At 38.0% G+C, this 27,488-nt stretch overlaps 1 protein-coding gene across 9 annotated transcripts in view; it reads left to right on the top strand.

Annotated features, from left to right (window-relative positions):
* VPS13B (vacuolar protein sorting 13 homolog B) overlaps window positions 1-27,488 on the top strand; it is an 806,600-nt gene that overhangs the window by 539,623 nt on the left and 239,489 nt on the right. For all 9 annotated transcript variants that reach the window (XM_027561445.1, XM_027561448.1, XM_027561447.1 and 6 more), the window contains one exon: window positions 24,442-25,129. In XM_027561445.1, the coding sequence (XP_027417246.1) occupies window positions 24,442-25,129 (688 nt within the window). The remainder of the gene's footprint in view (window positions 1-24,441; window positions 25,130-27,488) is intronic.

The following is a 27,488-nucleotide window of genomic DNA, read 5'->3' as shown; positions in this document are numbered from 1 at the left end:
CATAACATTTTGGCGATTTTCTTAGCATGATTTTTAATTTGATAGTGACTGATAAAAAGTCCTATACTAATGAGCAATAGCTAACATACTATATATATCTTTAATAATAATTTCTCCTGTTTGTATTTCACAAATAGTCTATCAGTAGCTCCTGAGAGTAAACCTAGGACTTTTCTGCTTGGAAATGTAATCCTAGAAAATGATGATAAGAGTGGTTGATGGGAGTCTGAATTAGAACCTAGCTCTGCAGACGCCTAGTTATTGCAGTGTCAAAAGTGGGATGAAGAGTTTGGGGCCTGGGTGACAACATGGTTGCCTGTGGGGATGAGAACTCATCTAGACTTTTTAAAGCTTGGCTAGAATCCATTCCTTTGTGATCTTTTATGGAAATACAAATACCGTTCTTCAAGGAAGGCCTCGGGGTTCTGTGTGTGAACAGTCTCAGGAAGCTACTGCTACTATTGCTGAACCCACCCTGGAAATGAAATTCCATAGAACACCTGCCATTCGCTGCAGCCTCTTCCCTCATGAATAAATCCCTTCCACTGTGTTCTCTCTTAGCTATTACATTTTTCTTTACAGTATTTTTGGGAGTGGTTTTCCCTATCATCTGTGAGGTCTATAACTAGAAATACTATAACAAAAAACCCAAAGCATATTTTGCAGTAAGGAAATGTGTTGCCACCTACACCCTGAACTCCACAAGTAGGAGAGACTTAAGAGTTATTTCAGTCTAATCGTTTCTTTTCTCTTGACTCCCACTGCCTTGTTCTTGCTGATATGTTGGCTCCATCCTGAGATTGCTTTCCTCATGGTGGCACCATGACTGTCATAGTTCGTGGCTCCATATTTGCACTTCATGGCATCCAGTTGTTCCCAAAGCTACCTTCTAGGGGTGAGGAAGCTTTTCCCCAGAAGCCCTGAGAAAACTTTTTCCTGTGGAAACCAACTTAGGTTACATGCTCATTCTTGAAGCAAGCCCTGTGATTAAGGCAGTTCTCTATCTCATTGGATTCGGACTGAATTTCTGAACCAGTCAAAGGAAAGCGACCCACATCCCTGGGAACCGGGGGGTATGCTTAACTATCTTGGAGACATTGAGGGTAGGGAGGAGGATTTTTTGAAAAATTAATTTCCCTTAGGATGAGGGGAAACTAAAGTGAGTGATGAGCAGGTAGCCAATAATGCATCCTTCAATTGTTTGGTTTTTTCCCTCCTTTGTCTTTTAGGATCAGAATAGAATATTAAAGAGTGTGAGGTTTAGTGTTAAGTCTAGCTTCCAGAGACCTGCTCTGGGACTTGGCCAAGTTTCTTAATCCTCTAAACTTCAGTTTCCCTGTAGGAATTTTCTAAGGATTAAAAGTAGTGTAGGCAAGACACACAAAGATGCAATAAATAACTATGGTTGTTATTAACAGTTTTGTTGATTTCTTAAATCATAGACAATAAGTAAAAGTAAAGTGCCTTTTATTATGAGACCCATTTCATCCCTAGATAGTTATTCAAACAAGTAAATAAGAAAATGTTCACTAGAGAATCTAGGTGGTAAGTATACAGATGCTTACTATAAAATACTTTCACCTTTTTGTGCATTTGAATATTTTCATGATGGCTTGTTTTAAAAAAAAAAGGAGTTTCCTAGAATGATGGTGTTGAAATAAAAACCACTGAAGGTGACTCAGAAGATCTAGAAGCCAAAATTATTCTTCTCAAGATATCACTGCTGTTGCTGCTAAGTCACTTCAGTCGTGTCCGACTCTATGCAACCCCATAGATGGCAGACCACCAGGCTCCCCCGTCCCTGGGATTCTCCAGGCAAGAACACTAGTGCAGCCTAGATAATAATTGAGATGAATAGCTGAAATGATATTGTCCCTTTATGTTGCAAGCGTTCCACTTTGAGAAAATGCATGGTCTGAAATTTTGGGTTTCCTGCCTTGAAATTGCTTCTTTTTGACGGTTTTATATGAGCAGCTTTTGACACAAAAGGATAATGAAGTATATATGAGAGTTCACTGAGAGAGCTCTGGAGTTAGCAATTCGGAAATAGATTGGGGAGGGAAAGGAGTATGCAGAAGGGGCGTCAGGAAAGTGACTTTTATTGACTTGGTGTTATGTTTGTGCCAGAGTCTGTTTTACAAGGATGGATAAAATATCTTCCCACCCTTGAGGGAGCTCATACCTTGTGTCAGTAGATCCCCATCAGTAAATAATTATGTTACCCAAACCCAGTAATAGAAGTGCCTTAATAAAATTGAGTGTGAGAGCATGGTGGAGAAAGAATTACTAAAGAATCCTCCTGGGTCTTCCAAACTCCTTCAGTCAGTTAGGGGAAAGCTGTTAAACCTTGACATTATTTCCCACAGGGTTTTGTTGTTTATTCATTGGTTTGTTTAAGAACACAGGACCCTGTCTGTTCTAATGCTAATTCGCTAAGATTCATAAGAAAACTAGACTCCTCCTCCAAAAACTGGGCACTTACCTTCCTTTGTCAATAGAATTCCCAGTCTCTCTGCATATAGTGATATAGTTGAGAAGGATTACCTGCATGCCTTCACTTTTTCAAATAATAAGAATGGAGGGCCATCAAGGGCAGGCCAGAGTTCTTACAAACTAAACTGACAGTAGTTAGGGCCAAGCCCTTTATGGTTAATCTCTACTGCCATCTCTTTTCCTCTCCTCCCTTATGTCATCATTCTCATCTTCTACAGATTATGCCTAAAGAGTCTGCTCTGTTCCTATCCCAGCGCAGTCCAGTAGACTTTTCCTTTAATGTATAATAACACGGCCCACTTTTCATTGCTGTTTCTGCTTTACCATGCTGCTTCCTATTACTTTACCTGGGTTTTTTTGTCCTTTCAGTTTAATGTTTTCTTGCAGAATTCATTGTAATGGAATCAGACCCATGTAAGATAAGTCATTTTTGTAACCATTGTCTAGGCAGCTCTTTGAAGGGTGCAAGATGAAAATGGTGAAGAAACCCCCTAAAAGTTTCTCAGAAGTCTTCCACCAGTTTAAGAGAAAATTTGAAGAATTTTATCCACATTCATTCTTTTTTATAAGATGATGGGATGCATGAATGAATAAATGAACAACTAAAGGCAGTAGAAAAGCTATGACAAGCTATGGACAATAATATTAATAGCTTCTAACAGTATAACTCTTTAGTATATACTTCTATATTATTTATTAGTATATATTATATATATACTATATATAGTATATATATATTTAGTATATACTTCTATATTGCTAAAGCAGTGTTACTACTTTAGTAATAGCTTCTAACATTAGTGTAACATGAAACTTCTTCACTTCCATCATTTAATCTCACACCATCCTTGTAAACTCCATTTATGTTGTCATCAATAAATCTAAAGATGTTAAGGTCCCATCATAGATAAGTGGAAGAGCCAATATTTGACCTACGTGAGTGAAATGTTGGCTTTAATGGATAAAAGTTATTTTTTGTACGGTCTTCAACATAGTTCTAGTACCTAAAGCTATCTAGTCCATAGCTCAAGTACCTAAAGAATAAAAGGCCAAAGATTTATTGTTAATCTACAAATAAGTATATGCTAAGGAGAATGAGGAGAAGGCAATGGCACCCCACTCCAGTACTCTTGCCTGGAGAATCCGATGGACGAAGGAGCCTGGCGGGCTGCAGTCCATGGGGTCGCGAAAAGTCGGATACGACTGAGTGACTTCACTTTCACTTTTCACTTTCATGCATTGGAGAAGGAAATGGCAACCCACTCCAGTGTTCTTGCCTGGAGAATCCCAGGGACAGCGGAGCCTGGTGGGCTGCCATCTATGGGGTCGCACAGAGTTGGACACGACTGAAGCGACTTAGCAGCAGCAAGGAGAATGAACTGGGGTTGTAAAGTGAGGATTATGCCATTTCACTCTATAAGGTTAACATCTTCAAAATGAAACAGATCTTTCCTTCCTCTGCACATACTCCACCCATCATCTTTTTTCATATCAGTCATTAACAAGTCCCATTTTTCTAGTTGCCGAAGCCATAATTTATGAAGTCATACTCACCTCCTCTTTTTCTATTACACATCACATCTTATCTGTCAGGAAGCCCTGTTGGCTCTGCCTTTAAAATATATCCAGAATTCAGCTTCTTTTCACCACCTTCCCTGTTCTGCCCAGTCCAGGCCACCGTCATCTCTCAGCTAAATCACTAGGTAGGCTCCTGACTCATCTCCTTTTTCCATCCTATTCTCCTTATTTCATATTCTCAACACCCCAGCAAGAATGACCCTTTTAAAAACCTAAGCTAAATGATTCTGTTGACCCCTCAAGGCGTTCTTCACTGGCTCATGTTTCTCTCAGAGAGAAGTCCAAGTGTTTACAGTGATGGCTTCCCAGGCTTTCTATGCTGTGGCCCCTGCCTTACCATCTGATCTGCTCTCTTACTCCACTGCAGTCACAGTGGCCTCCTTGCTGTTCCTTGAAATGCCTGGCAGGATTTACAGGGGTTCTTTCCTAGGGGCTCCTCAAGTCCTTACCCAGATGTCTCCTCCTTAATGAGACCTGCCATGACCACGCCATTCACAATTGCAGTCCTTTCTTAGAACTTCTGTTCTCCTTTACCCTGTTCTTGTTTTTCTCATACCACACTTAATTAACTAACATGCTATGTAATTTACTTTCTTGTTACATTTTTTTTTTTCTTCTTCTCTTCCTCCTCAGGCTATAGACCCCACAAAGATAGATTTGGGAATTGTTTTTGGCTTAATCTTTTTTGTTCACTGATGTAGCCCCAGTGCCTAAAATTACTGGGCACATAGTATGAGTTCAGTATGAGTTTGTTAAATGCGTAAATGATGGTTGTATTTAATAAATGCCTGTGAGCAAAGACTGTACAGTTGCTGAGGAGGTAATACTATGCTGGTTCCAAAGGCAGTTAACCGATATAAAGCCCCATGTGTTAATACTACTGATAGAGGTAACAGAAGTGAGGGAGATCTGTAGGGCTGAGCAGTTAGTCTAATTACAAAGCTACTCAAATCAAGAGTAGCAGTCTTTTGCTTTTAAAGGGGAAAGAGAATGTATAATGAAATTGCCTGTGGCTTCCTAAATATTACTTTTAACACTTCACGTGGTATGGTTGGTATGGTTTTCCCAGATCTGCAAGATATCAGATATTCTTTATTCATTCATTCAAACAGTGTTTTTTCAATATAACTATTATGTGCCAGGCACTAGGTAACTAGTTTCAAATTGAAACTTGCAGCAACTGCAAGGCGTTTATTTTAGCGTATCTGTATTTAATGTAGAAAAATGAAAATTGCACTGGTTTGTGAGATTGGCTTGCCAGCATTGCTTGTATGCCTCCCTTCAACTTTTTGAAAATTAGATGCTCTGTGCATACAGAGACAATGCTAGTTACCTGTCATCAGTAGGCCATGTACTTGGTTTTGAAATTGTTTTTTATAATGATAATGTGAATAGTGGCTCACATTTGTAAAAGTATTAGCCAGAACTAGGAGTATAGGCTATGTCTGTGAAACACAATTTTTTTTCCCCGTATGAATATAAGTTAACTAACCCAATACTAAATGAACTAAAGCCTTCCTAGATAGTCCGTTTATGAGGTCTCGTGAGATACAGAGAATGGAAAAGGTCACTAATGGGTATGTCTGTCATTTGGTGGCCAGTGGACGTTTGATCCTAGCAGTGTTTTTCTGATGTTCTGTCCAGTCTGGTTCTCTTGGGTTAAAGTACTATTTCTCTTTTCATGTAGTAAGCACTTTTTTCCCTATAAAAGAGGCCATTCCTTGGAACGGAAACAGCACAGGGTCTTTGTATCTTGGGTCATTTTTTAGCACTAGATTGTTTAGTTTGTGAAAATATTTGATTTAGACTGAGCTTGTGGCACGATGATGTTCAGAAGAGTGCCAGAGTGTAACTCACAGGAGATGACAGTAAAAACCGTAGCTGGAAGAGGTGAATAATGGTTGCGTCATTTTCCTGGTAGGTGTAACCAGGCCTGAAACTTCATCACTGCAATTTTTAAATGTGTTCCTAAGAATAAAGTCAACTGCTATTCTGTGAACTACGTTAGGTCTCAAAATAAAATGTCTGACAGTGCTTTGAGTCTCTGTCCCACTGTCTTTACATTGTTCAGGAAGCTTTGTTTCATCGTTGTGTTTTATTGCCAAAAACAGCCGTAGTATTTTTCTCTGACTTTTAATGAGCAGTTTGTTCCACTGAAAACCCTGAACATACCAGATTTTTCATTGTGATTTAACTTTGATATCAAGCAAATTCTTATTAACAAACAAGTTCTTGTAAAATATTATAAAACTGCAGTTCCTAAAATATCCTCTTTTAAAGACCAGTTTAGCTGGGGGAAGAAAGCACATTGGGTTAACATAAAATGAAATTCTGTGAGTAACATGGAGTAGTCAGGCCAACAGAGCAGATCGGATTTCTAGATTAATAAACTACATAGAAATAATCTTAGGATTCAAACAATGTATATTAAAAATGTGTTAGTGCACAGTGCTTCTATAAATGGTGAAAGTACAATTGCCTGACTTCTATTGTAAATGAACTATACCCAGTAATTAATAAAATGCCTTCAACCGTGTTAGTAGGAAATCCATGATGCTGGGGTAGGTAGAATCACAGAACCATCTTCTCCTTTGAGAGTATGGGTCCAAGGCAGAGTGGGAATGGACAGATAGAATGGAAATGAATTCTTGACATCTGATAGATGTGGGTATACTGATTATGGTGTGGGAGGCAGGTGGTAAAACAGAGTAGTGTGATCCCTGTGATTTCTTAAGCACCTTCAGCCTGGAACCTCTCTTTCAAGGAAGGGATATCACTGCCCTTTCAGAAGAGTGTCACTGAACTGGGTCATGCCATCTCCCATTAAGGAAGAGCACGTACACAGGCATGGCTGGAGAATAGAGTACAGGGCCTGGCTCCGTGGGAAAGTCAGGCTGCTTTATCCACAGCAGTCCTTGGGAATATTTCCTTGTGACCTTAACCACAGTTTATACTTGTTTATAAAAGAATAAAAAGAACAGAGTAAGAGAGAGAGACAAGTGAAGACTAACTCTTTTAACTCTTTTACTTTTTTTTTTCTTAGTTGGCAAGCATTCTCAGAAGCCTTTTTTTTTTTATTCCTGCTGATCTGACTGCACGTGTGTTTCTTTGATCAGATGTTTATATTGTCCTTATTTTAATTTCTTACTTTATTTTATGCCTGAGTCCAGGACTACAAGGAACACTCAAACAGATAGGGACTAGAAGGAAGGTAGAACCTGGAGGAAGTCCAGTTTCAGACTAGGGTTCATGGTACAGTGACCGTATAACTTACCATCTGATCAGGAAAATTTTGAGAATTGCAGTGGACACTATTAATAAAGAAGATAATAGGTGTGAAATAGTACTGGCTTGGGCATCCCTGATGTGTGGCCATTTGAATAAAGGGATGGGTAGGAAGCTACTGTTCCTTCAGCCCAAACTCTTCCTTCTCTATAACGTTTTTGTAAAATAACAAGAGGAGTTTGGAAAAAAATAGACAAAATCAACAGAACCAAAACTTCTTTGAAAATAATAAAATTGACAAACCCTAGCTAGTCTGACCAAGAAAAAGGCAACTCAGGTTACTAAAATATGAATGAAAGGAAGGAAATTAATACTGACCTTATAGAAATAAAAAGAAAATACTGTCATCACAATATACAAAAATTAACATAAAATGGATCAAGACCTAAACAAAAGGGCTGAAACAAAGAAACTTAGAAGAAGACATAGGAACAAGTTTTTGTAATCTTATATTAGACAGTGATTTCTTATATATGACACAAAAAGCACAAGCAGCCAAATTAATTAATAGGATTTCATAAAAATTAAGACAGTGAAAAGATAACCCACAGAACAGGTGAAAATATTTTCAAATTGTATATCTGGTAAGGGACTTTTTTTTTTTTAATTGGAGACTATTTACTTTACAATATTGTGGTGTTTTTTTGCCATACATGACATGAATCAGCCATGGGTGTACATGTGTTCCCCATCCTGACCCCTGCTCCCACTTCCCTCCCCATCCCATCCCTCAGGGTCATCCCAGTGCACCAGCCCTGAGCACCCTGCCTCATGCATCAAACCTGGACTGGTGATCTGTTTCACATATGATAATATACATGTTTCAGTACTATTCTCTCAAATCAAATCTCTCAAATCTCAAACCCTCGAGTTCTCCCACAGAATCCAACAATCTGTTCTTTACATCTGTGTCTCTTTTGCTGTCTCACATATAGGGTCATTGTTACCATCTTTCTAAATTCCATATATATGCGTTAATATATAATTAATTGATGTTTTTCTTTCTGACTTACTTCACTCTGTATAATAGGCTCCAGTTTCATCCACCTCATTAGAACTGATTCAAATGCATTCTTTTTAATAGCTGAGTAATATTCCATTGTGTATATGTACCACAGCTTTCTTATCCATTCATTTGCTGATGGACATCTACTTTGCTTCCATGTCCTGACTATTGTAAACAGTGCTGCGATGAACATTGAGGTACACATGTCTCTTTCAATTCTGGTTTCCTTGGTGTGTATGCCCAGCAGTGGGATTGCTGGGTCATGTGGCAGTTCTATTTCCAGTTTTTTAAGGAATCTCCACACTGTTCTCCATAGTGGCTGTACTAGTTTGCATTCCCACCAACAGTGTATGAGGGTTCCTTTTTGGTAAGAGACTTTTATCTAGAATTTATTTTTTTTTTAAAAGCCTTCCATGTTAATAATAAAAAGGCAGCCAATTTAAAAATGGACAAAGTATTTGAGTAGTATTTCTCCAAATTTCTCCAAAGAAGATGTACAAATGATGAGTGAGTCATGAAAAAACCATCAAATATCATTGCTGCTAAATCACATCAGTCATGTCCGACTCTGTGCGACCCCATAGACGGCAGCCTACCAGGGTCCACCATCCCTGGGATTCTCCAGGCAAGAACATTGGAGTGGGTTGCCATTTCCTTCTCCAATGCATGAAAGTGAAAAGTGAAAGTGAAGTCACTCAGTCATGTCCGACTCAGCGACCCCATGGACTGAAGCCTACCAGGCTCCTCCATCCATGGGATTTTCCAGGCAAGAGTACTGGTGTGGGGTGCCATTGCCTTCTCCAAGATCAAATATCATTAGCTATCAGTAAAATGCACATCAACCCACCATGAGGCACCCCTTCACACTCAGTAGGATGGCTACATTGATAAAGATAATAAGAAGTATTGTTGAAGATGTGGAGAAATTGGAACCTTCATATATTTGGTGGGACTATATTAATAAAATGTTGAATCTGTTTGGAAAATTGACAGTTCCTCAAAAGATTAAACATACAGTTACTGTATGTATAACCCAGCAATTCCACTCCTAGTTATATAACCAAGTGAAATGAAAATATATGTCAACACAAAAACTTGAATATTATATTAAGCTGATATAGCTTAATTCATACTACCTAGAAAATAGAAGCAACCCATGTCCATCAATCAACTAATGAATGAAGATGTAAAATGTACTGATTCTGTGCAGTGAACTATTACTTAGCCATGTAAAGGAATGCAGTACTGACACCACATCAGGGTTGAAATCTTATAAACATGGTGCAAAGTGAAAGAAGCCAGTCACAAAAGACCACGCACATATTGCATGATTCCGTTTATATCTAGTGTTTAGCACAGGAAAATCTGTACAGACAGAAAACAGATTGGCAGTTCCCAGGTGCTGGTGGGGGAGAAATGAGGTTATGAAGAAAAGTGACCACAAATGGATATGGGGTTTCTTTTGAGAGTGACAAAAATATGAAAAAAATAATTGTAGTGTTTCACAGCTACACATATATCAAAAAACATGGTACACTTTGCATGGATTCATTATGTAGTATGTGAACTGTTATCAAGCATATATTTAAAAATTACATCAAGGGCTAGTTGATCTGTAGCAGATTGGAGCTTTGTGGTCCTCAGATCACATGTATATTTATGACACCACCATCCTGGGCAGCTTTGCTGTTATGTTTTACATATTGTGCATCCATCCTCCCCTACCTGCCTTTTACTGCCCCATTGCCCTGTAAGATTTTCTTTGGACTATGTGTAAAAGTAGCGTGAAGAGCTCTGGAAACAATGAACTCCAGAACCTTTTCCAGCTCTAAGAAGCCATTATTTCAATGCACCAAACCAAGAATTTGAATTTGGCCTAGATTACCCCATTTTAGCTCCATGTCAACAAATGGAAAGTTGTGAACAAAGACAAGTTTTCCCCCACATAGCTGCACACAGGTGTGACTTAGTGGAAACTGTGGAACTCAGCCAGGTCTTTGGTTCCCTAGTGTAGTGCTCTATCTCTGAGCTCTGCTTCCTGTTCTTGAATACAGTGATTTGCTAAAATAGAGGCACCTGGTCCCAGCACCTTGCAAGATGGATTTTTTTTCTTTCAGCCTTTCAAAATATATATATATATATTGATGAAGGCTTTCTCTGGGAAGCCATCTGTCTGAAATCTGCAGCAATAAAAAACTTCCCTAGACCTTATATATTCACAATAGTATCTGTTGCTTCACTCCTCTAATCCTTTCTCCTCCTTCCTTATTTTTTCATTCATTCATTTATTTATTTACAAAGCTTTTATTTATGAAGCATCTGCTCTGGACCCAGCACTAGGTACTCAGCACTGAACAAAATGAACTCATCCCTACCATTATAGATCTTGCAATCTACTAGAGAGAAATATATTTGCAACATAAAAGGTTTTAAAATTTCATTATCATAAGGTCTATGAAAGAAAGGAAGGAAGTTCTGGGGTCGAGACTATGTAGGTTATGATTTTAAAAGGAGCTCTGCAATCATATTGCCAATGTTCAAATCCCAGCTTCACCATTTACTAGCTATGTGCTTTTGAGCAAATTAAGTTGCCTGGGCCTCAGTGTCTTTATCTTAAAAGAGAGATAATAATAGTACCTAGAGTTCTGAGGACTAAGTGAGTTGATATAGAATAATGCCTAATATATACTAAGTGCACATAGGAAAGTGCCTGACACATTCTAAGCATCTGGTAAGTGTTACCTGCGTGTTGGTAGTGTTGCCCTACACAACATTAGGTCATCAACTAGTTAGGTTATCGCCACTGCTATATTAATTACCTTCATCGCTGTCATCTACATATACATATCTCATCATATATACGTGCTCTGTGCACAGGATTTACAAAAATGGAATGTGGTGTGCTTCTGAAATCAAGAATCCTACAATCTAATTAAGAGAGTGTAAGAATTAAGAGAAAATAGTAACAGAAAACAGCAAATGCTAAGTACCAGATAAAAGATCAAGTATATCCTGTAGGACTGAAGGAGAGAGAACAATCATTATGGATTCATAAAGGAAAGGGCTTCGTAGAGGAAATAGACCCTTAAGAAAGAGGAAATTCGAGGCTGGCATGAGTGAAGATGTGGAGGCAAGAAGGTGAACGTGAAGTTCCAGAATGGAGAATTTGAATAGAGGAGTAACGAGGGGTGGCTTAAGAAAAGAGGCCTCAGAATATTGGTTAAATTATTCAGTAGGCAGTGGTTGCCATGACCGGATTCTGAGCTAGAGTGATCAAATAAAACTTCTCTCCTTTGTCTCCTGAGACCCACTGCTTCATGTGTTACTTTCTTTCACATTACATCATCATCGTCTAGTCAATTGCTTTCTAATTGGTGGTGCTACCTACAATCTCTCTGCCCCCCAATCTGCTACTCCGACTGCACATTTTAGTGACATTAATTTTTCTCAAACTTCCTTTTGTCCCTTATTTGCTTAGAATGTTCTTAGTTTCCCATTTGTCTACAGCAGTTGCTCAATTGTTAGTGTGCATAAAATTACTGGGATTTTATTGCAAGTGCAATTCGCCTCTCACCTTCAGGTAGGATACTTCTGGAATGGGGCCTGAGAATCTGCTCAAACCCTAGGGGATTCTGATTCAGGTGATCAAGTGGCACTGCTTTGAGGAAGACTGGCATAAAACTAAGAGTGCAGGTTTGTTAACCTGCCACCTAGAATCTTGTTTTATCCAGCCTCATTTTTCTCTGTTCTCATTAATACATCTTTAGTTTCAGCAAAAGGAGACATTTCCTTTTCTCTACACTTACCCATAACCTATTTTTGTCTTCTCTGTCTTTTTTTATGTGGTTACCTCAGCCTCAGTATCCTTACTGCCAGTTCAACAAGTCCAGATTGTGGCTTCTTTCAGTCTTGTTGAACCATCTTTAAGTATCTTTAACCTAGAAGGCAGAGTTCAAGTTTAACTGATTTTATATCTACTCCCCCATGCAGGGGCCTAAATAAGCACTTTTCAAATGATTCAGTTAATTTATTCCTTTCTTAATTCATTCATGAAGTATTTATTGAATGCTTACTATGTATTAAGTGCTAGTGATAAAGCAGAAAAATAAACACCTTAAAAGTCTCTGTTTTCATGGACCTTTCCTTCTAGTGGGTCAAACATTTTAAAGTAAATATTGAAGGTATTTTGAGAAGAGTTGTCTGTCAGTGCTATATGGAATACTTTAGGAAAGAGACCATTGAAAGAAACTAATTAAGGAATTCTAGTAATTGGCCAGTGTAGAGTGGGAAGGGTCCGTGAGAACAGAAGATACAAAGGAGATAGCAAGGTTAATTAATGAAATAAAGGAATGACTTGGTGGGGGCCAGGAAGGAATATTTAATATTTGAGCATTTTGAGAAAGAACAAATAAGTACAAAGTTAAGATGTAGAGGTAGTATTTGGGGAAGGGGTATTTTTAAATGTTACGGTGATCTTTTGGAGGTATGATATTGGGACATCTGAATAGAAATGCTCAGTAGCAACTACAAATATGGGGATCTTCGAAGAGCCCAATCCTTTCTCCTTTTTCCCTTCTTCAGCTCAACTCATCAATGTTTTTTTCAATCCCAGCTGTTCCAGAATCCACCCAAGAGATAGTCTGTGTCTCACTCATTTAATTTTCTGAAGATGTGACATGCCTCCATGCGTTGGCCCCATTTCCCTGTTCTCCAGGTGTCTGTCTAGGATGACGCCTCAGCCCAACTCCAAAAGTCCATCACTGATCGTGCCCTTTCTTGAAATGGTTCTTAACTGATGGGGGACTTCGCTTGCTGGAGGAACTTGAAAGACGTAGTAATTGAACCAGAGAGTCTTTTAAAATTGGGTAACTGCTTTACAGAATTTTGCTGTTTTCTGTCAAACCTCAACATAAATCCTTCAATAAAAAATAAATTTAAAAAAATGGGGTATGGTAGTGTATCATCTCCCTGTATGACAGTGACAGCAGTCATTTATGGTTTTTGGGTAAACAGGCTAAGTTTGGACAGGCAGATTTTTAATCATTGGCATAACAAGTAAACTGATTGGGCAGCTGCCTGGATAGCCTGGAAAACCATCTTTTTAAATTCTTATAGTGGACTGGCCAAAAAACAAATCATTTTAGACTCCTGCCTTTCTCTCATAATACACAACATCCTGTCCATCAGCAAACAGGGGTTGTGAGTGTGTGTGGTATCCTATAAATTTTTACTGACTGACTTCCCCACTAGAATGTAAATAAACTCCATGAAGGTAAGGACTTCATTTCTGCTATATCCCCAGCCAGTGCCTAGAACATGGTAGATGTTTGGTAAGAATTTAAGTGAATTGATAATGTGAAATAAAATTATTATTCCATGTTTTGCTCAGTAATTTTAACTTTGGTTCTGTGTTGAGGAAACTCAAGAAATATTTTATCCCAATAAAATTATTATAGCTAAAGTCCAAACATTAACCATACTTCACTAAATAATGTTACCTTAAAAATACAGTTGACCCTTGAACAGTGCAAGGGTTAATCTGTGTATGACTTCCGGTGGACCCTCTGTATCCAGGCTTCCTCTGTATCCATGGGTTCAACAAACTACAGACCATGTAGTACTGTAGTATTTACCGTTGAAAAATATTTGTATATAAGAAGACCCGCACAGTTTAAACTTATTGAAGAGTTAAATATAATATTTTTAATAGAAATTTTATTCCTTAGCTAGTCTAGAGAGATGTACGTTTTTTCCAGACTTGGTTACTACTTGAATGTTTGTAGAGATGATGCTTAATATTTGGGAGGGAGTAATGTACATTTTCTCGGAGAAGGCATTGGCACCCCACTCCAGTACTCTTGCCTGAAAACTCCCATGGACTGCAGAGCCTGGTAGGCTGCAGTCCATGGGGTCACTAAGAGCTGGACACGACTGAGCGACTTCCCTTTCACTTTTCACTTTCACACATTGGAGAAGGAAATGGCAACCCACTCCAGTGTTCTTGCCTGGAGAACCCCAGGGATGGGGGAGCCTGATGGGCTTCCGTCTATGGGGTCGCACAGAGTCAGACACGACTGAAGCGACTTAGCAGCAGCAGCAGCAATGTACATTTTCTAACTTTTATTTAAGCAGTCCCACATGACTGGGAATATCCTTAAGGTAATAGGTTGAATTACCTTCATTAATGTACAGGAAGTTTTTCTTTTAGAACTGCAAGAATTACTAGGAAAGTATCAGCATTTGAAAATTAACCAGTGTTGTAGGTCTAGATGACCAGAGCTAAAGTTAGGAATATTTACCTGATTTTGAGAATACTTCACATTTCTAAGGTTTGAAGTGAGAAGTTAATATGATCAAAGCAGTTTGTGTGGAAGGTCATTTTGGCCTAGTGATGATTTTTATGGAGTAGCAGAGAAGAACAAAGTTGTTCTAATGGAAAAGAAGAAATGGCTGCAGGGCATAAATGTTTCTCTCTAACATCTTGACTATTTTGCATCTCACATCTGTTGCATCATTAAGGTATTGATAACATATGACACAGAGAATCAATATGTAGCTTTAGTTCAATTTAGATTTAATCTGCCATCATGAAGTTTAAGGGTAGCCAATAAAAATTTGTAAATGACCCTATATTCTATAATGTCTTGATGTGCTTCAATAAAATCAGATACAATGTAGAGAATACTGATATTCAGGTTTACTTTGAAGAAAATCTGCAGTTAACCAGGTTTGTTCAGATCTAGTAAATAAAACATATAATAATAAAAAGCAGCTTAATATTTTTGTTAAATAACTATATTCTGTTTGGCAATGAAAATCAGCTACTGGTTATTAAAGTCAATTATGGATTACTTAAACCATTTCCATTATTTTGCAACCAGTATTGAATGTTAGAGGAAATTTTTAACGCATGCTTTTGCTTCATTTCCATAATCTCTGCATAGTTTCTTTAAAAGGGCATATGTGATTTGAGGGATAAAATAGTCAAGGATTCGTATAGCTTTTTATCGATGGAAATTTCTCCAAGGTCAACTCTAGTTTTCTTATCAGAAAAATCAGGTTCACAATTGCAAGGCAAAAGCCTACTCGAATAGTTAATAAGCATATTCTCCTGCATTGCTGCAGAAACGAAATGCAAGCTTCTCTGTGACTCTTACAGAGAAAGCCTAGGCTGGGTAAACTTTCATCTGCTCAGGGTCAGGGCTGATTCAATCTTACTGCAAGTTTATGAGAGTGGCTGATGTGATACAGTTGTTTCTAGTAAAATCTGACTAGCTCTAAGGAGCCAATCTAAGTCTCTAAGTAAAATTCTATGAGAAACAGACTCCAACTCAGACACAGTTGTAAACCCTGATATAATGAGGTCTTGCAGCTGATTTAATCCTATTGAAAATCTTTAAGCAGCTATGGGACAAAATGTTTTCCACATTGACATCTGTGGAATGAACCTTGGATTTCATTGGTATGAAGAGTTGCTACCTTGTACACGTAGTAGCCACTTTTTAGGAGTTAACATCATGGCCATTTCAAAGCAGGTTGTTTCTGATATAGAGGCATCTACTTAGATTAAGATCCAGGTTCCCAGAATGTGTCAGGTTTTATTGTTAAACAAAACTAAATTCATTATAAAAAGCAAACAAGTCAAACTTAAACTCAGGAGTTGGAATAAATCAGTTAGATCTAGTTTCCTTGAACAAAAATGACCAACCCATTCCAATTATATATGTGGGAGATGTAGAGAAAGAGAGGGAGAGAGAACTGTTTCTGAGTTAAGAAGTCATATGTGAAGTCTTGCCTGGAACTGATTTTTTTCTTTTCATGAATTTAAAAGCCCCTGAAAATAAGCATATGCTGTAAAATCATATATGTTTGAATGGGCAAACAGGCACAAAAGGCTTCAGGGTCAGCTGTGTTGATGAAATCTCAGTAAGTAGGACTTGAACTTGCGTGGATAGGTTGGTGTGTAAAATTTTGTTGTTTTTTTTTTTTGGTTGTTTGGTTTATCATATTGAAATGGACACTGATAATAATCTAGGTATTATAGTCAGCTTAGCACAATAATTGGTCCCTTTTCATAATTTACAACTTAAGACAATAGACCAAACACAATTACAGTAAAACACAACCTTGCCTGAACTATCTCCATGCTTCTTTTCTTGCAGTTAGCAGTGGTTTGAAATGTGAATATTTGAAATGATACTTAGCAGGCAGCAGTGGCCGCATACTGTTACTTCAAAGAGCCGGAAAAGTAACTCCATGAAAGGGAAAACTTGAAACTACAGTACTCTTTAGCATTCTATCGGTTAAGCAGTGATGGGTATCATTAGTTCTGCTCTTTTGCATAATTACTGCAGTACTGTGAAAAGTTTTTGCCATCCAACTGGGAACAATTATATCCTGTGGGCTCTTGTATAACATTTGGCTTAGAAAAATAAAATATTAAAAAAAACCCTTGTTTTCTAGCACTCTGTAGTACCCAAGTACGTAGAGGGTTTATTCAAGTTTTATAAGTAAAAAATAACGTGGATTGGTAACATTGAAGGAGGCATTTCATATCAAAGTCAATTTATTCTTTATAATGTTTTTTAATTTAATGTGCTTAGATAAATTTTATCTGGTGTATCACTCACTGAGTTGAGATGGCATTTTGTCTGTAAAATGATAAAAGTTCATGAAGTGCAATGCTGATATTGCTGAAAATTTGAGACTTAAATATATACTTTTATTGTTCACTTGACTAAATTAATCAAGTTGAAATGAAGTTTCTTTGGTACAACAATTTACTCTTTGTCTAAAGTTCTGTGTTAAAGGCATACAACAGCCTTTCCCAGCAGAACCATTCTACCCTATCCTCAAAACCAAACTCTTTCTTGATACAGCTAGAAGGGTGTATTTACAAATATTTAGACAATGAGGCACATAATTCTGTTAAGTTTCTTAAAATTCTCCTTTTTAATTCCAGTATGTGAAACCATTAAAATACTGTAACCAAGTTTTGTTGTTTTTTTTTTTGGTATCATAGGCAGCATGTTTACTTCTTTGAAAACATGACTACGTTTTTTTGCAAGGGCAACAAAAATATAATAAACGTCACAGTGATATGAAGAAGTGACTGTCACTTTGATTTTGTGGTTTCACACTTGACTCTATCATAATTTATAAGATGTGAAAAGTGAGCTCGTGACTGGCAAAAGATATTTTGATCAAGGTCAAAGTGTAACTGCTAGTGATACATAACCATAATTTTGATGAGAAGGTGCCAGATATGTTGATATGTTTGTTTTTGGTGTATAAAGATTCCTTAAAAAGACAAGTTAAAAGAAATAGTGTGAGTTAAAATACAGGAATAGGTGCTGAATTATCCCTTCTTGGCAGCCATCAAAACAGAAATTATATTTGTTTTAGTCTTTGTTAATTCTCAAAGTTGATTTCCACATATTTTTCTTTAAAATTTTAAATATCCACTTATTTGCAGCATTCTTATTAGTATGGCTAACTTCCGAATATGCCTGTAAAAATGTTCGTATGGCCAAACAAGAAGTTTAAATCCATCAAGTTTATCTTTCTTCACTCCAGACTTCTACTGCAGAACATCTAATTAATTATTTGAAATTATTTTAATGCATTTTTTGGTATTGTTGCCTACTCAAGTGTGATTTTAGCCACTACTCCTGAGATTGTGGCTCTTACTAGACTCCAGGGTGAGCAAGTAAACTTACCTATCTCAATCCATTAAACAGAGGAATTAGCTTCAGTTCCCCTCGCTACTAGTCAGCTTTCAGCACCTTTTTCATGGTGGCTAATAACTGTACCACGTATAGCTGTGAAAGGATGGGGAGATGCGCTGAAATGATCTAAGAAGTAAACTATCAACTTGACATGTTTCCCTAGCTATTGAAAACCTTCTCATATTGAAACCCATTGATAGTGAAACGAGAATTCCTCTGATTTAAGTACCATCTGGTTGTGCTCAAGGCTTTAAAGCTGTTATCTCTGCATAAAATTTCAGAGTCCTATATTTTTTTCTTCACCAAACTATCCATTTTTAAGCCACAAATATTTTTCCAGCTCTTTCAGATTTTATCTGAAAGTATATTTTAACAGTATTTAAATAGTTCTTAAACAATAACAATTTATCTTGATAGATGGCATGCTGTGTTTTTTCGTTTTATTTTAATTAGCCATTGTGGAACCAAATTCCCTTTTGTTTTAGTCTTTTGAATATTGTTTAATTATAGTTATCATGCCAGATATCTTAAAGGTTATTTTACCAATAGAGTTTCATTTAACATAACCCATATGGAATCAATAGCCCAGTTTCCTAAAGTGAATGCTTGGAAAATCTTACATTCATATGTTAAGAGTACACATCCTTTCCTCATTAGTTGGAAAGTACAGGGATTTTGGCACAGGTTCTGTGTGGAAGCATTGTGCAGCTTTTATATGGATTTTGTTTTTAGCCTTTGATGACACTGTTTAGAATAGGAAGTATCTAATAAGTAAAGCATTTTGTCTCAAGTGCTGCCAGTGTGTTTAATATATGCCTGGAGGTCTGAAACATTATCTTCTTCTCTGCAGTAATATGCATTTAATTCTCTGAAAGCAGAAGGTCGAACTTTTAAAAGGGACGCAAAGTACATTTTCAAACAGAATAATTCAAAACATATGGAAGAGGGGACCAGAGTAATGTACAGTTGGTTTTTATGGTTTAATCATGATCATGTTAATGCACACCAGTAGCTAATTAAAGAAAACTTTTATTGTTCATTTTAAATGAGTTAGGTAAAGAGTGGGAGAGCTGATGTAATAGCACTGCCCAGAGATACATGTTTTCTGCCGCACTCACTAACAGCAAGCAGATATTGCTATTTTTGACAACTTAAATTATTACTCCCCTTGGACAATAATAAAGGAAAAGTTATTTTCAGAGTTATTACATTGTGAACTTTTCTTTCTCCACAAAGGAATAGTAAATTGATGCCTAAGTTTCGAGCTGAGCACACATAATTAATTATAAAACTTCCTTGATAGGCCAGATGGTCTTCAATATAATAGATAAATCTGCAGTGGACTGGTGACAAACCTATGGATTTTTAAATATGTCTCAAAATCATCAGCTTATTTATTTCAGTTCTACATAATAGTGCGGAAACTTAGACAGATGAAGGAAATCTTGGCTTTTAACCCATTTTTAAGAATTTAGTCTTCTAATACTGGGAAAGTTGTACTTTTTTTTCCTTCCAATGAGAGTCACAGTCTTTCATCTCTGGGTCATTGGTTCAAATTCCATTCTGCTCAGTAGTGACTAGAATTAGTTACCATCTGACTTCTGTTCAGTAACCCGTGTGACCTGAGCTGATAGCTGCCATCCTGCCCCTGCTGGTTATTTATATTGCAAGATCACGCCAGTTGCCATTCGCTAGAGTCTAACGTGGCAATGTCAACAGGTAATAGGGCTGGACACTACATTTGTTTACCTTTACCTGTAAGTGGCTTGTTTTATCATGTTTAACATTGATAGGGAACACTTTCAAGAAAGAGAAGCTAGATTTTTAAATGCAAATCTGTACATCAGGAAAAGAAAATATAAGGCTCTGTGCATAGAAGGTATAGACTCATGTAGTTGATTATGATTGTCTTTCCTGATTGAGAGAATAAAAACAGTTGAGTTCTTGATGTGAGTTTCTTGTGCCACTTAGAGGATTTTTTTACAGTTATGCTATACACAGATATATTTAGTTTGCACAGTAAATCCTAGATTACTTATGTAAATGATTTTATTATCTTTTCATATATTATTTGAGAATTCCTAGCTCATACTAGATTTGGAGGTATATTTGAAATTTTTATAATAGGTAACTAAAATCTTTCCAATTTAGTTATCCCTTTGATAATTGTCATTTTTATTTTACTGAATTTTAAAATTAAATATGTTCATTAATTTGTTTGGTCAGCACACACTTCTTGAACTTTAACATTGTTTAAAGCAACGTGGTGTATTCTACAAATACTAATGGTGTTCTCTCCTCATTGCCTACTAGCTGTCTGACCTTGTACCTATTGATTAATCTCTTTCAGCCTCAGTTTCCTCAGATGTAAAATGGGATAACAGTACCCCTTAAAGGGTTGTAACAATTAGTAAAGAAAATGTATGTAATATGCTGCCTGTGTTTGGCCTGGTATGGTGTGTGCGTGCTCAGTCATGTCTGACTCTTTAAGACCACATGGACTGCATCCTACCAGGCTCCTCTGTCCATGGAATTTTCCAGGCAAGAAATACTGGAGCAGGTTGCCATGTCCTCCTCCAGGGGATCTTCCCAACCTGGGGATTGAACCCGTGTCTGCCTGCATCTCTTGCATTGCAGGCAGATTCTTTACCCACTGAGCCACCTGGAAAGCCCTAGTAAACATACTCAGTGGTATCTGATTTCTTATCTTCTGTTGCTCCCAACCTTTGAGACAAACCAGTGTTTGAGAAGTGCTGTGAAAACGTTATTTTGTTATGAAAGCATAGAAGCTAAAAATGCAAGCACCATCTAGATAGGTTGAGAAAGTCTTCATAAGGAAGGTGACTTCTTTTTTTTAACTTACCCTTTATTGAATGCCTACTACAGGTGATCAGTACATTAGCTCATGCAATCCTGCGGCAACTTTGTCGGTTGGGTATTAGTGTCCCCAGTGTGAGGACGAGCATCTGTTAGAGACAGAGGACTGCTTGAAGTGTGACCAGCACACAGCATCGAGGATGCCGATAAGGAAAGTTCATGAATATATCTGGACAGACCTTAAAGAGTACAGTGTACACATATATTTACATATTAACAATTAAATATTTCTTGTCTGCAGAGCAATTTTTTTTTCATTTAACATTGTATCAGAAACTGACATCTCATCGAACTTTTATGGATCCTCTCTTCAGTGTGCTAGTCACTGATGAGATAGTCCTCGGTTATAGAAACAAAACAATATGGCACAGGCCTTCCAGCAGTCCTTCAACTGGTAAAAAAGACCGAAACATGACAGCTGCCCATTAGTGGGTATTTACTGTATGCCAGGCAATGAATGCACTGACCTCTTCAGGTACATTAATTCATTGAATCCTTATGCTAACCCCTTGAGGTCAGGCTTATTATTCCCATTTTACAGATGAGATTATGTAGCCTTAAAGAGGATTGTAATTTATCCAGTAGCACACAACAAGAAAGTGTTGCACTTAACCCTGCTTCTGTCTGACTCCAAGACCTTTAGATTGTTTTAACACTATCTGAATCTGCCACCACAGAGTATCCTAGACTACTCTAGAATATTCTAGTGAAAGTGAAAGTTAAGTCGCTCAGTCGTGTCCAACTCTTTGCCACCCCGTGGACTGTAGCCTACCAGGCTCCTCCGTCCATGGGATTCTCCAGGCAAGAACACTGGAGTGGGTTGCCATTTCCTTCTCCAGGGGATCTTCCCCACCCAGGGATTGAACCCAGGTCTCCCGCATTAGAGGCAGACGCTTTAACCTCTGAGCCACCAGGGAAGCCCAGAATATTCTAGTAGAAAATAATAAATCCTAAAGTGAAGGAATGGGAAGCCTGGTGTGCTGCAGTCCATGGAGTTGCAAAGAGTCAGATACAACTGAGCAACTGAACAGCAACAAAAATAAAAGTATGAATTAAGTACCAGGAACACCAAGAAGGAAAAGAGTTAGCGCAATGCCCAGACAGGTGTCATTGTTCTGAGTTTTCATGGAGAGCTCAGTGTTGGTGTGCTATAGCAGTTTCAGAAGAGGCTCAAGCAGGGAAGCAGCATGGTATACAGAGAAGGGTTTAAAAGAACGGGGTGTCTTCAGAGAAAAGGGATTAGCTATTTTTGTTTCAAATACTATATTTTTTTAATGACATTCTGCGCTCCTCCACAAAATTAAAATAAATTAACAAAAAATTATTTGAAAATTTTTAATGACTGTTACATCATTGCCTTGAATGAACTGTCCTTTAACATTTTCACAAGCAACTTATAATGTGGAAAACTGATTTTATATTGACCAAATTAAGGAAGAGCCTACAAAATGAAGCTCATTACCCAGTACTGTGGGGAATATTTTTTCACTGCTGATGGGAATACAGATTGCTGCTAAGTCACTAAAGTCGTGTCCGACTCTGTGCAACCCCATAGACAGCAGCCCACCAGGCTCCCCCATCCCTGGGATTCTCCAGGCAAGACCACTGGAGTGGGTTGCCATTTCCTTCTCCAATGCATGAAAGTGAAAAGGGAATACAGATTAGTGCACCCTTTTGGAAAGGTGCTGGCAATATTTGATAACCTTAAAACTTTTTCATACCATTTACCTAGTAATTCTACTTCTAGGATCCTGTCTTAAGAAAATCTTATTTAGATGTTTGTCATAGATGTTTGTTGGCAAAAATTGAATACCTAATTGTCCAGCTATATGGGAATAGTTGAACAAATTGCACCTAACACTGAATTAAATATTATGCAGCTTTTTAAAAATGACATTTCTGAAGAGTATATTAATATGTTTAAAAATTTTATTACCAATTTGTCTCTCCAATATTATTATAACCCTAAAGGGTAGGGGTAAGGAGAACCTATGCACAAGTAAGGAAAAAAGACAAAAGGAAATACACTAAAAGATTGGCATTGGTTGTGTTTGCTAGTAAGAGGGGGCTTCCCTTGGTGCTCCCTGGTAAAGAATCCACCTGCAATGCAGGAGATCTGGGTTAGATCCCTGGGTTGGGAAGATCCCCTGGGGAAGGGAAAGGCTACCCACTCCAGTAAAAAAGACTTCCCTGGTGGCTCAGACAGTAAAGCATCTGGTAGTAAGAAGGGAATTGGGAAGATTTTGTTTTTCTCTCAGATTTTCCATGAGTTCTTCAATCATTAGTGAAAGTCACTCAGTCTTGTCCAACTCTCTGCAACCCCATGGGTTATACAGTCCATGGAATTCTCCAGGCCAAAATACTGGAGTGGGTTGCCATTTCCTTTCCAGGGGATCTTCTCAACCCAGGGATCGAACCAAGGTCTCCCGCATTGCAGGTGGATTCTTTACCAGTTGAGCCACCAGGGAAGCCCGAGTGCTTTAATAAATCTGAATTACTTCAGTGAAAAAGCAAGTGAGTATCTAGGACTCAGTAGTGTATTAGAAACTAATTAATGGTTTTGGGGGACTAAGAAAAGGGAACCAAAGAATCAAACTGGAGGTCTTGCAGTTGTGCTGACAAAATAGTCATGACTGTTGCCGCCGCCACGTTGTTCTTTGTTCTCTACATAGGCAGTTGTTGGTGGAAGTATTTGAGAAAGTACGGATACATTTAGTGCACAAAGGGAAAATCCACATTTAAGGGTTTTAATTACTTACATTTTGTTGGATCAACTTACATTTATCCTTGTTTCAAGTCCTATTGTAGTAAAGGAAAATAAACATCATTTTGAATGGCACACATTTATTTTAGTTTACTTTTCTTTGTCTTTCATAATTTAGGACTACTGACTTTTCCCTCTCCTACTATCCAAAATCCTGTAAATCAGTTTTACAATGATAGAGTAAACAGTATAATCTACTCCTGCCTAAAATTAATTTCAACCAATAGTAATCATGATTTGGAAACAGTTTATTATGCTACTTGGAAAATCACCATAAAGGATACTAACTGAGGCATTATATGTACACACATACTACTTTGTGTTAGTCCAAAGAAAGTAAAGTCTGACATTGAAAAGTATATTTTATTTATTTTTTCTTTCGGCTGAGCCACGTGGCTGTTGGGATCTTAGTTCCCCAACGAGGGATTGAACCCTCACCCCCTCACCTTTGTCAGTGAAAGCACTAAGTTCTGACCACTGGCCTGCCAGAGAATTCCCCTGAAAAGTATCTTTTAATGATAGAAATGCACATATGATGTTTTTCTCAAGGATTGCCTTGGCATTTTAATATGCATAATTTCTTGAAAGGGCACCTACTTTATTTTTATGATTACTCTTATACTAGACCCAGTTTTAATGTTTCTATAACATTTACATAGTAACACTTGGAATACAATTAGTTTAAAATATTTTATCATTTTTCCTTGCAGATCACTAAGCAAGAACAGAAAAAAATGGATACATATGATGGAAGCATGGCTGATAGCTCATCTCGGTACAGTGGTGCCCAGGATAGTGGAATCGGCAGTGACAGCGTTAAAATCAGAATAGTACAGATAGAGCAGCACAGCGGTGCCAGTCAGCACCGCATCGCCCGTCCCTCACGCCAGTCGTCAATTGTAAAAAATCTAAATTTTATTCCTTTTGACATATTTATTACTGCAAGTAGAATCTCACTAATGACCTATTCCTGTACGGCCTTACCCAAATCGAAATCACAAGAACAAAAGGATAATGAAAAAACAGGCAAGAGTTCATTAAACCTGCCAGAAGTCGATTCAGATGTCGCAAAGCCCAGCCAGGCATGTATTTCCATGGTAACAGCAGAAGATCTCTTAAGCAGCAACATATCTTTTCCTTCAGGGAAAAAAATAGGGGTCATCTCTCTCGAAAGTCTGCATGCATCCACAAGGTCATCTGCTAGACAAGCCCTCGGCATGACCGTCGTTCGGCAGCCTGGAAGAAGAGGAACCGGTGACCTGCGACTAGAACCTTTCTTGTACTTTATTGTATCCCAGCCTTCTTTGCTTCTGAGTTGTCACCACAGGAAGCAACGGGTGGAAATATCCATTTTTGATGCTGTGCTTAAAGGGGTTGCCTCTGATTACAAATGTACAGGTAAGAGCTTTCAAATTTACTAGGGTGCTAATAACCACTAGTACATATTAAGTTTTATTCCCAAAGTTTTAAGATTGATCAAACAGGAAACAGCTGGCAAACCAGACAAAACTTCTTTCCTCTACCGAATATGTAAATATGTAAAGTTCATGTCCCACAGCTGAATCACGTTTAAGTAAATGTTTGAAAAGTAACAAGATTTAGCCTTGGTGTTCTTACTGTGCCTCTGAATTTTTTTTCCAGGAGCTGAATGAAACAGGGGCTCTTTCTGGGCTATTGAAATGCTTAACAATTTCCAATGATTAGGAAGCAAAGTGTTTTTTTTTTCGTATTAATGGACCTTAGGTTTGCTTTCCATATCAATGCTGCTGCTAAGGTTAAAAAAAGAAAAACTTTAGAAAATGAAGTTTATTGTTTTGGTATTCTTTTGCCATAATCATCTTGCTGTAAAAGCTTGATATTAAATGTATTTGAGAAGGTTTATTAGCAAAATAAGATGACAACGATTTTACACATCTACAACAAGAACATTTATTAGTGGGTGTCAGCCAACTGCCTCTTGTTGCCCCATCCGTGCCTGCCTAAAACCAAAGAGTGCCATATATTATAATAATTATATTGAACGTCTGAAGCTTGTTACATGTTGAGACTAGGAAAGTGATCAGGGATTCAGATTTAAGACATATGTGCTGTTAAGTAATAAGAGCTAATGAAAACAGGGCCAGACCAGGTACAGAGAGCTTTTCCCAGAGTTAATGCAGAATTCGGAGAAGGCACTGGCAACCCACTCCAGTACTCTTGCCTGGAAAATCCCATGGATGGAGGAGCCTGGTAGGCTGTAGTCCATGGGGTCGCGAAGAGTCGGACACGACTGAGTGACTTCACTTTCACTTTTCATTTTCGTGCATTGGAGAAGGAAATGGCAACCCACTCCAGTGTTCTTGCCTGGAGGATCCCAGGGACGGTGGACCCTGGTGGGCTGCCGTCTCTGGGGTTGCACAGAGTCGAACACGACTGAAGCGACTTAGCAGCAATGCAGAATTAGAGATTTGTCAGGAAAGACTTCCCAGAAAGGGTAGCAGGATCATCTAAGACCTGGTATTGGAAGAGGGCCCTCACAAGCTCAGGTATAACTCAGGCATTTTATTGCTCTCAGGTGGTCCCATCTAGCAGATGAACGTCAGCAGTAAGGCATTTGGATGATTTGTCCATTCTGGAAGTCAGGCTGGTTCGTTCTTGGCGCTAAGGATAGTCATTTTATACAACAGGCTCCTGAGGAGTAGATCCTGGGGCTTCCTGAGGAAGAGCCCCAGGAAATAAGTCAGAGGAACCCTGGGCTCTTGCTGAGGAATAGTTCAAGTCCTTGACTTTAGAAAGTGGTAACTGACCAGTTGCTAAGGAGGAATAGCCTAGGGTTACCTTCTAGACTGCCTGCTAGCCGTCTCTGCATTAGTGCTTGTGCTGGATCATACTGGCTCAGAAGAGCTAATTGTTAAATTTTTAGGAACTTTGAAAGACAGTTGTTAAACCACTGCTAGTTTAAATCACTATAGTGAGAGTATTTACAAAACAGATATTAGCAAATGCTGTCAATCAGCTCTCCTACTCTGAGAGCCAGTGTTAAACATTTATCAGTAACCACTGCCTCCCTTCTTCAAACATGCTTTCATTTACTGAGCACCTGTAATATAATGGCTCCTTCTATTCAATGGAGATGAGAGAGGTGCTGAGGTAGTTTATGTTATATTATTCAAGGACTCATGCCTACAGACCTGATACCTGTTTGGGTATCTGCTTAGCACTGGCAAAAACTAGGTGTAGGACTGGGAGAACAAAAGTTCATCCACATCCCTCCCTAACGGCTTTCAGCTGCGGTTGCTTTATGGGTGGGTGGCTTCAGCAGCTTCTGCTAAAAGATATTGATAACTGAGTTCAGCAGAGTTATCAGGGCTGATAGCAAAGGTGTACATTGGAATTATAATAGGTTCCTAGCTTGAAATGATAAAGTATCTTAAAAAAAAAAAAAAAAAACTTTCTTGTGCGTAGACCAATGTGGAACCCAGTTTTAGCAGATGAAGTTTACAAGGTTATATACCAGATTGAGTATAGGAGATTTACATGTTGGAGGAAAAGTCTTACCTACCTCCTAAGGAGCTTCTTCACATAATATTCTTGTGGATACCTTGCTTTACACAAAAAGCATCTCCTTGGACATTTACACTGTCCAAATAGAGTCATCAATATAAGTCATCGTATTTCCTTAAAATGAATTTAGTGAAATTTGTCAGAAACAAGTAGTTAAATTTAACAGCTAAAAAAAAATGACTAGCAATTATTGTGTACTCAGTCTGTGCCAGGC

Source organism: Bos indicus x Bos taurus, chromosome 14 (assembly GCF_003369695.1).
Source record: "Bos indicus x Bos taurus breed Angus x Brahman F1 hybrid chromosome 14, Bos_hybrid_MaternalHap_v2.0, whole genome shotgun sequence".
Lineage (NCBI taxonomy): Eukaryota > Metazoa > Chordata > Mammalia > Artiodactyla > Bovidae > Bos > Bos indicus x Bos taurus.
The sequence above is the reverse complement of the archived record's forward strand: the minus strand, read 5'-3'. Positions and strand labels throughout refer to the sequence as shown.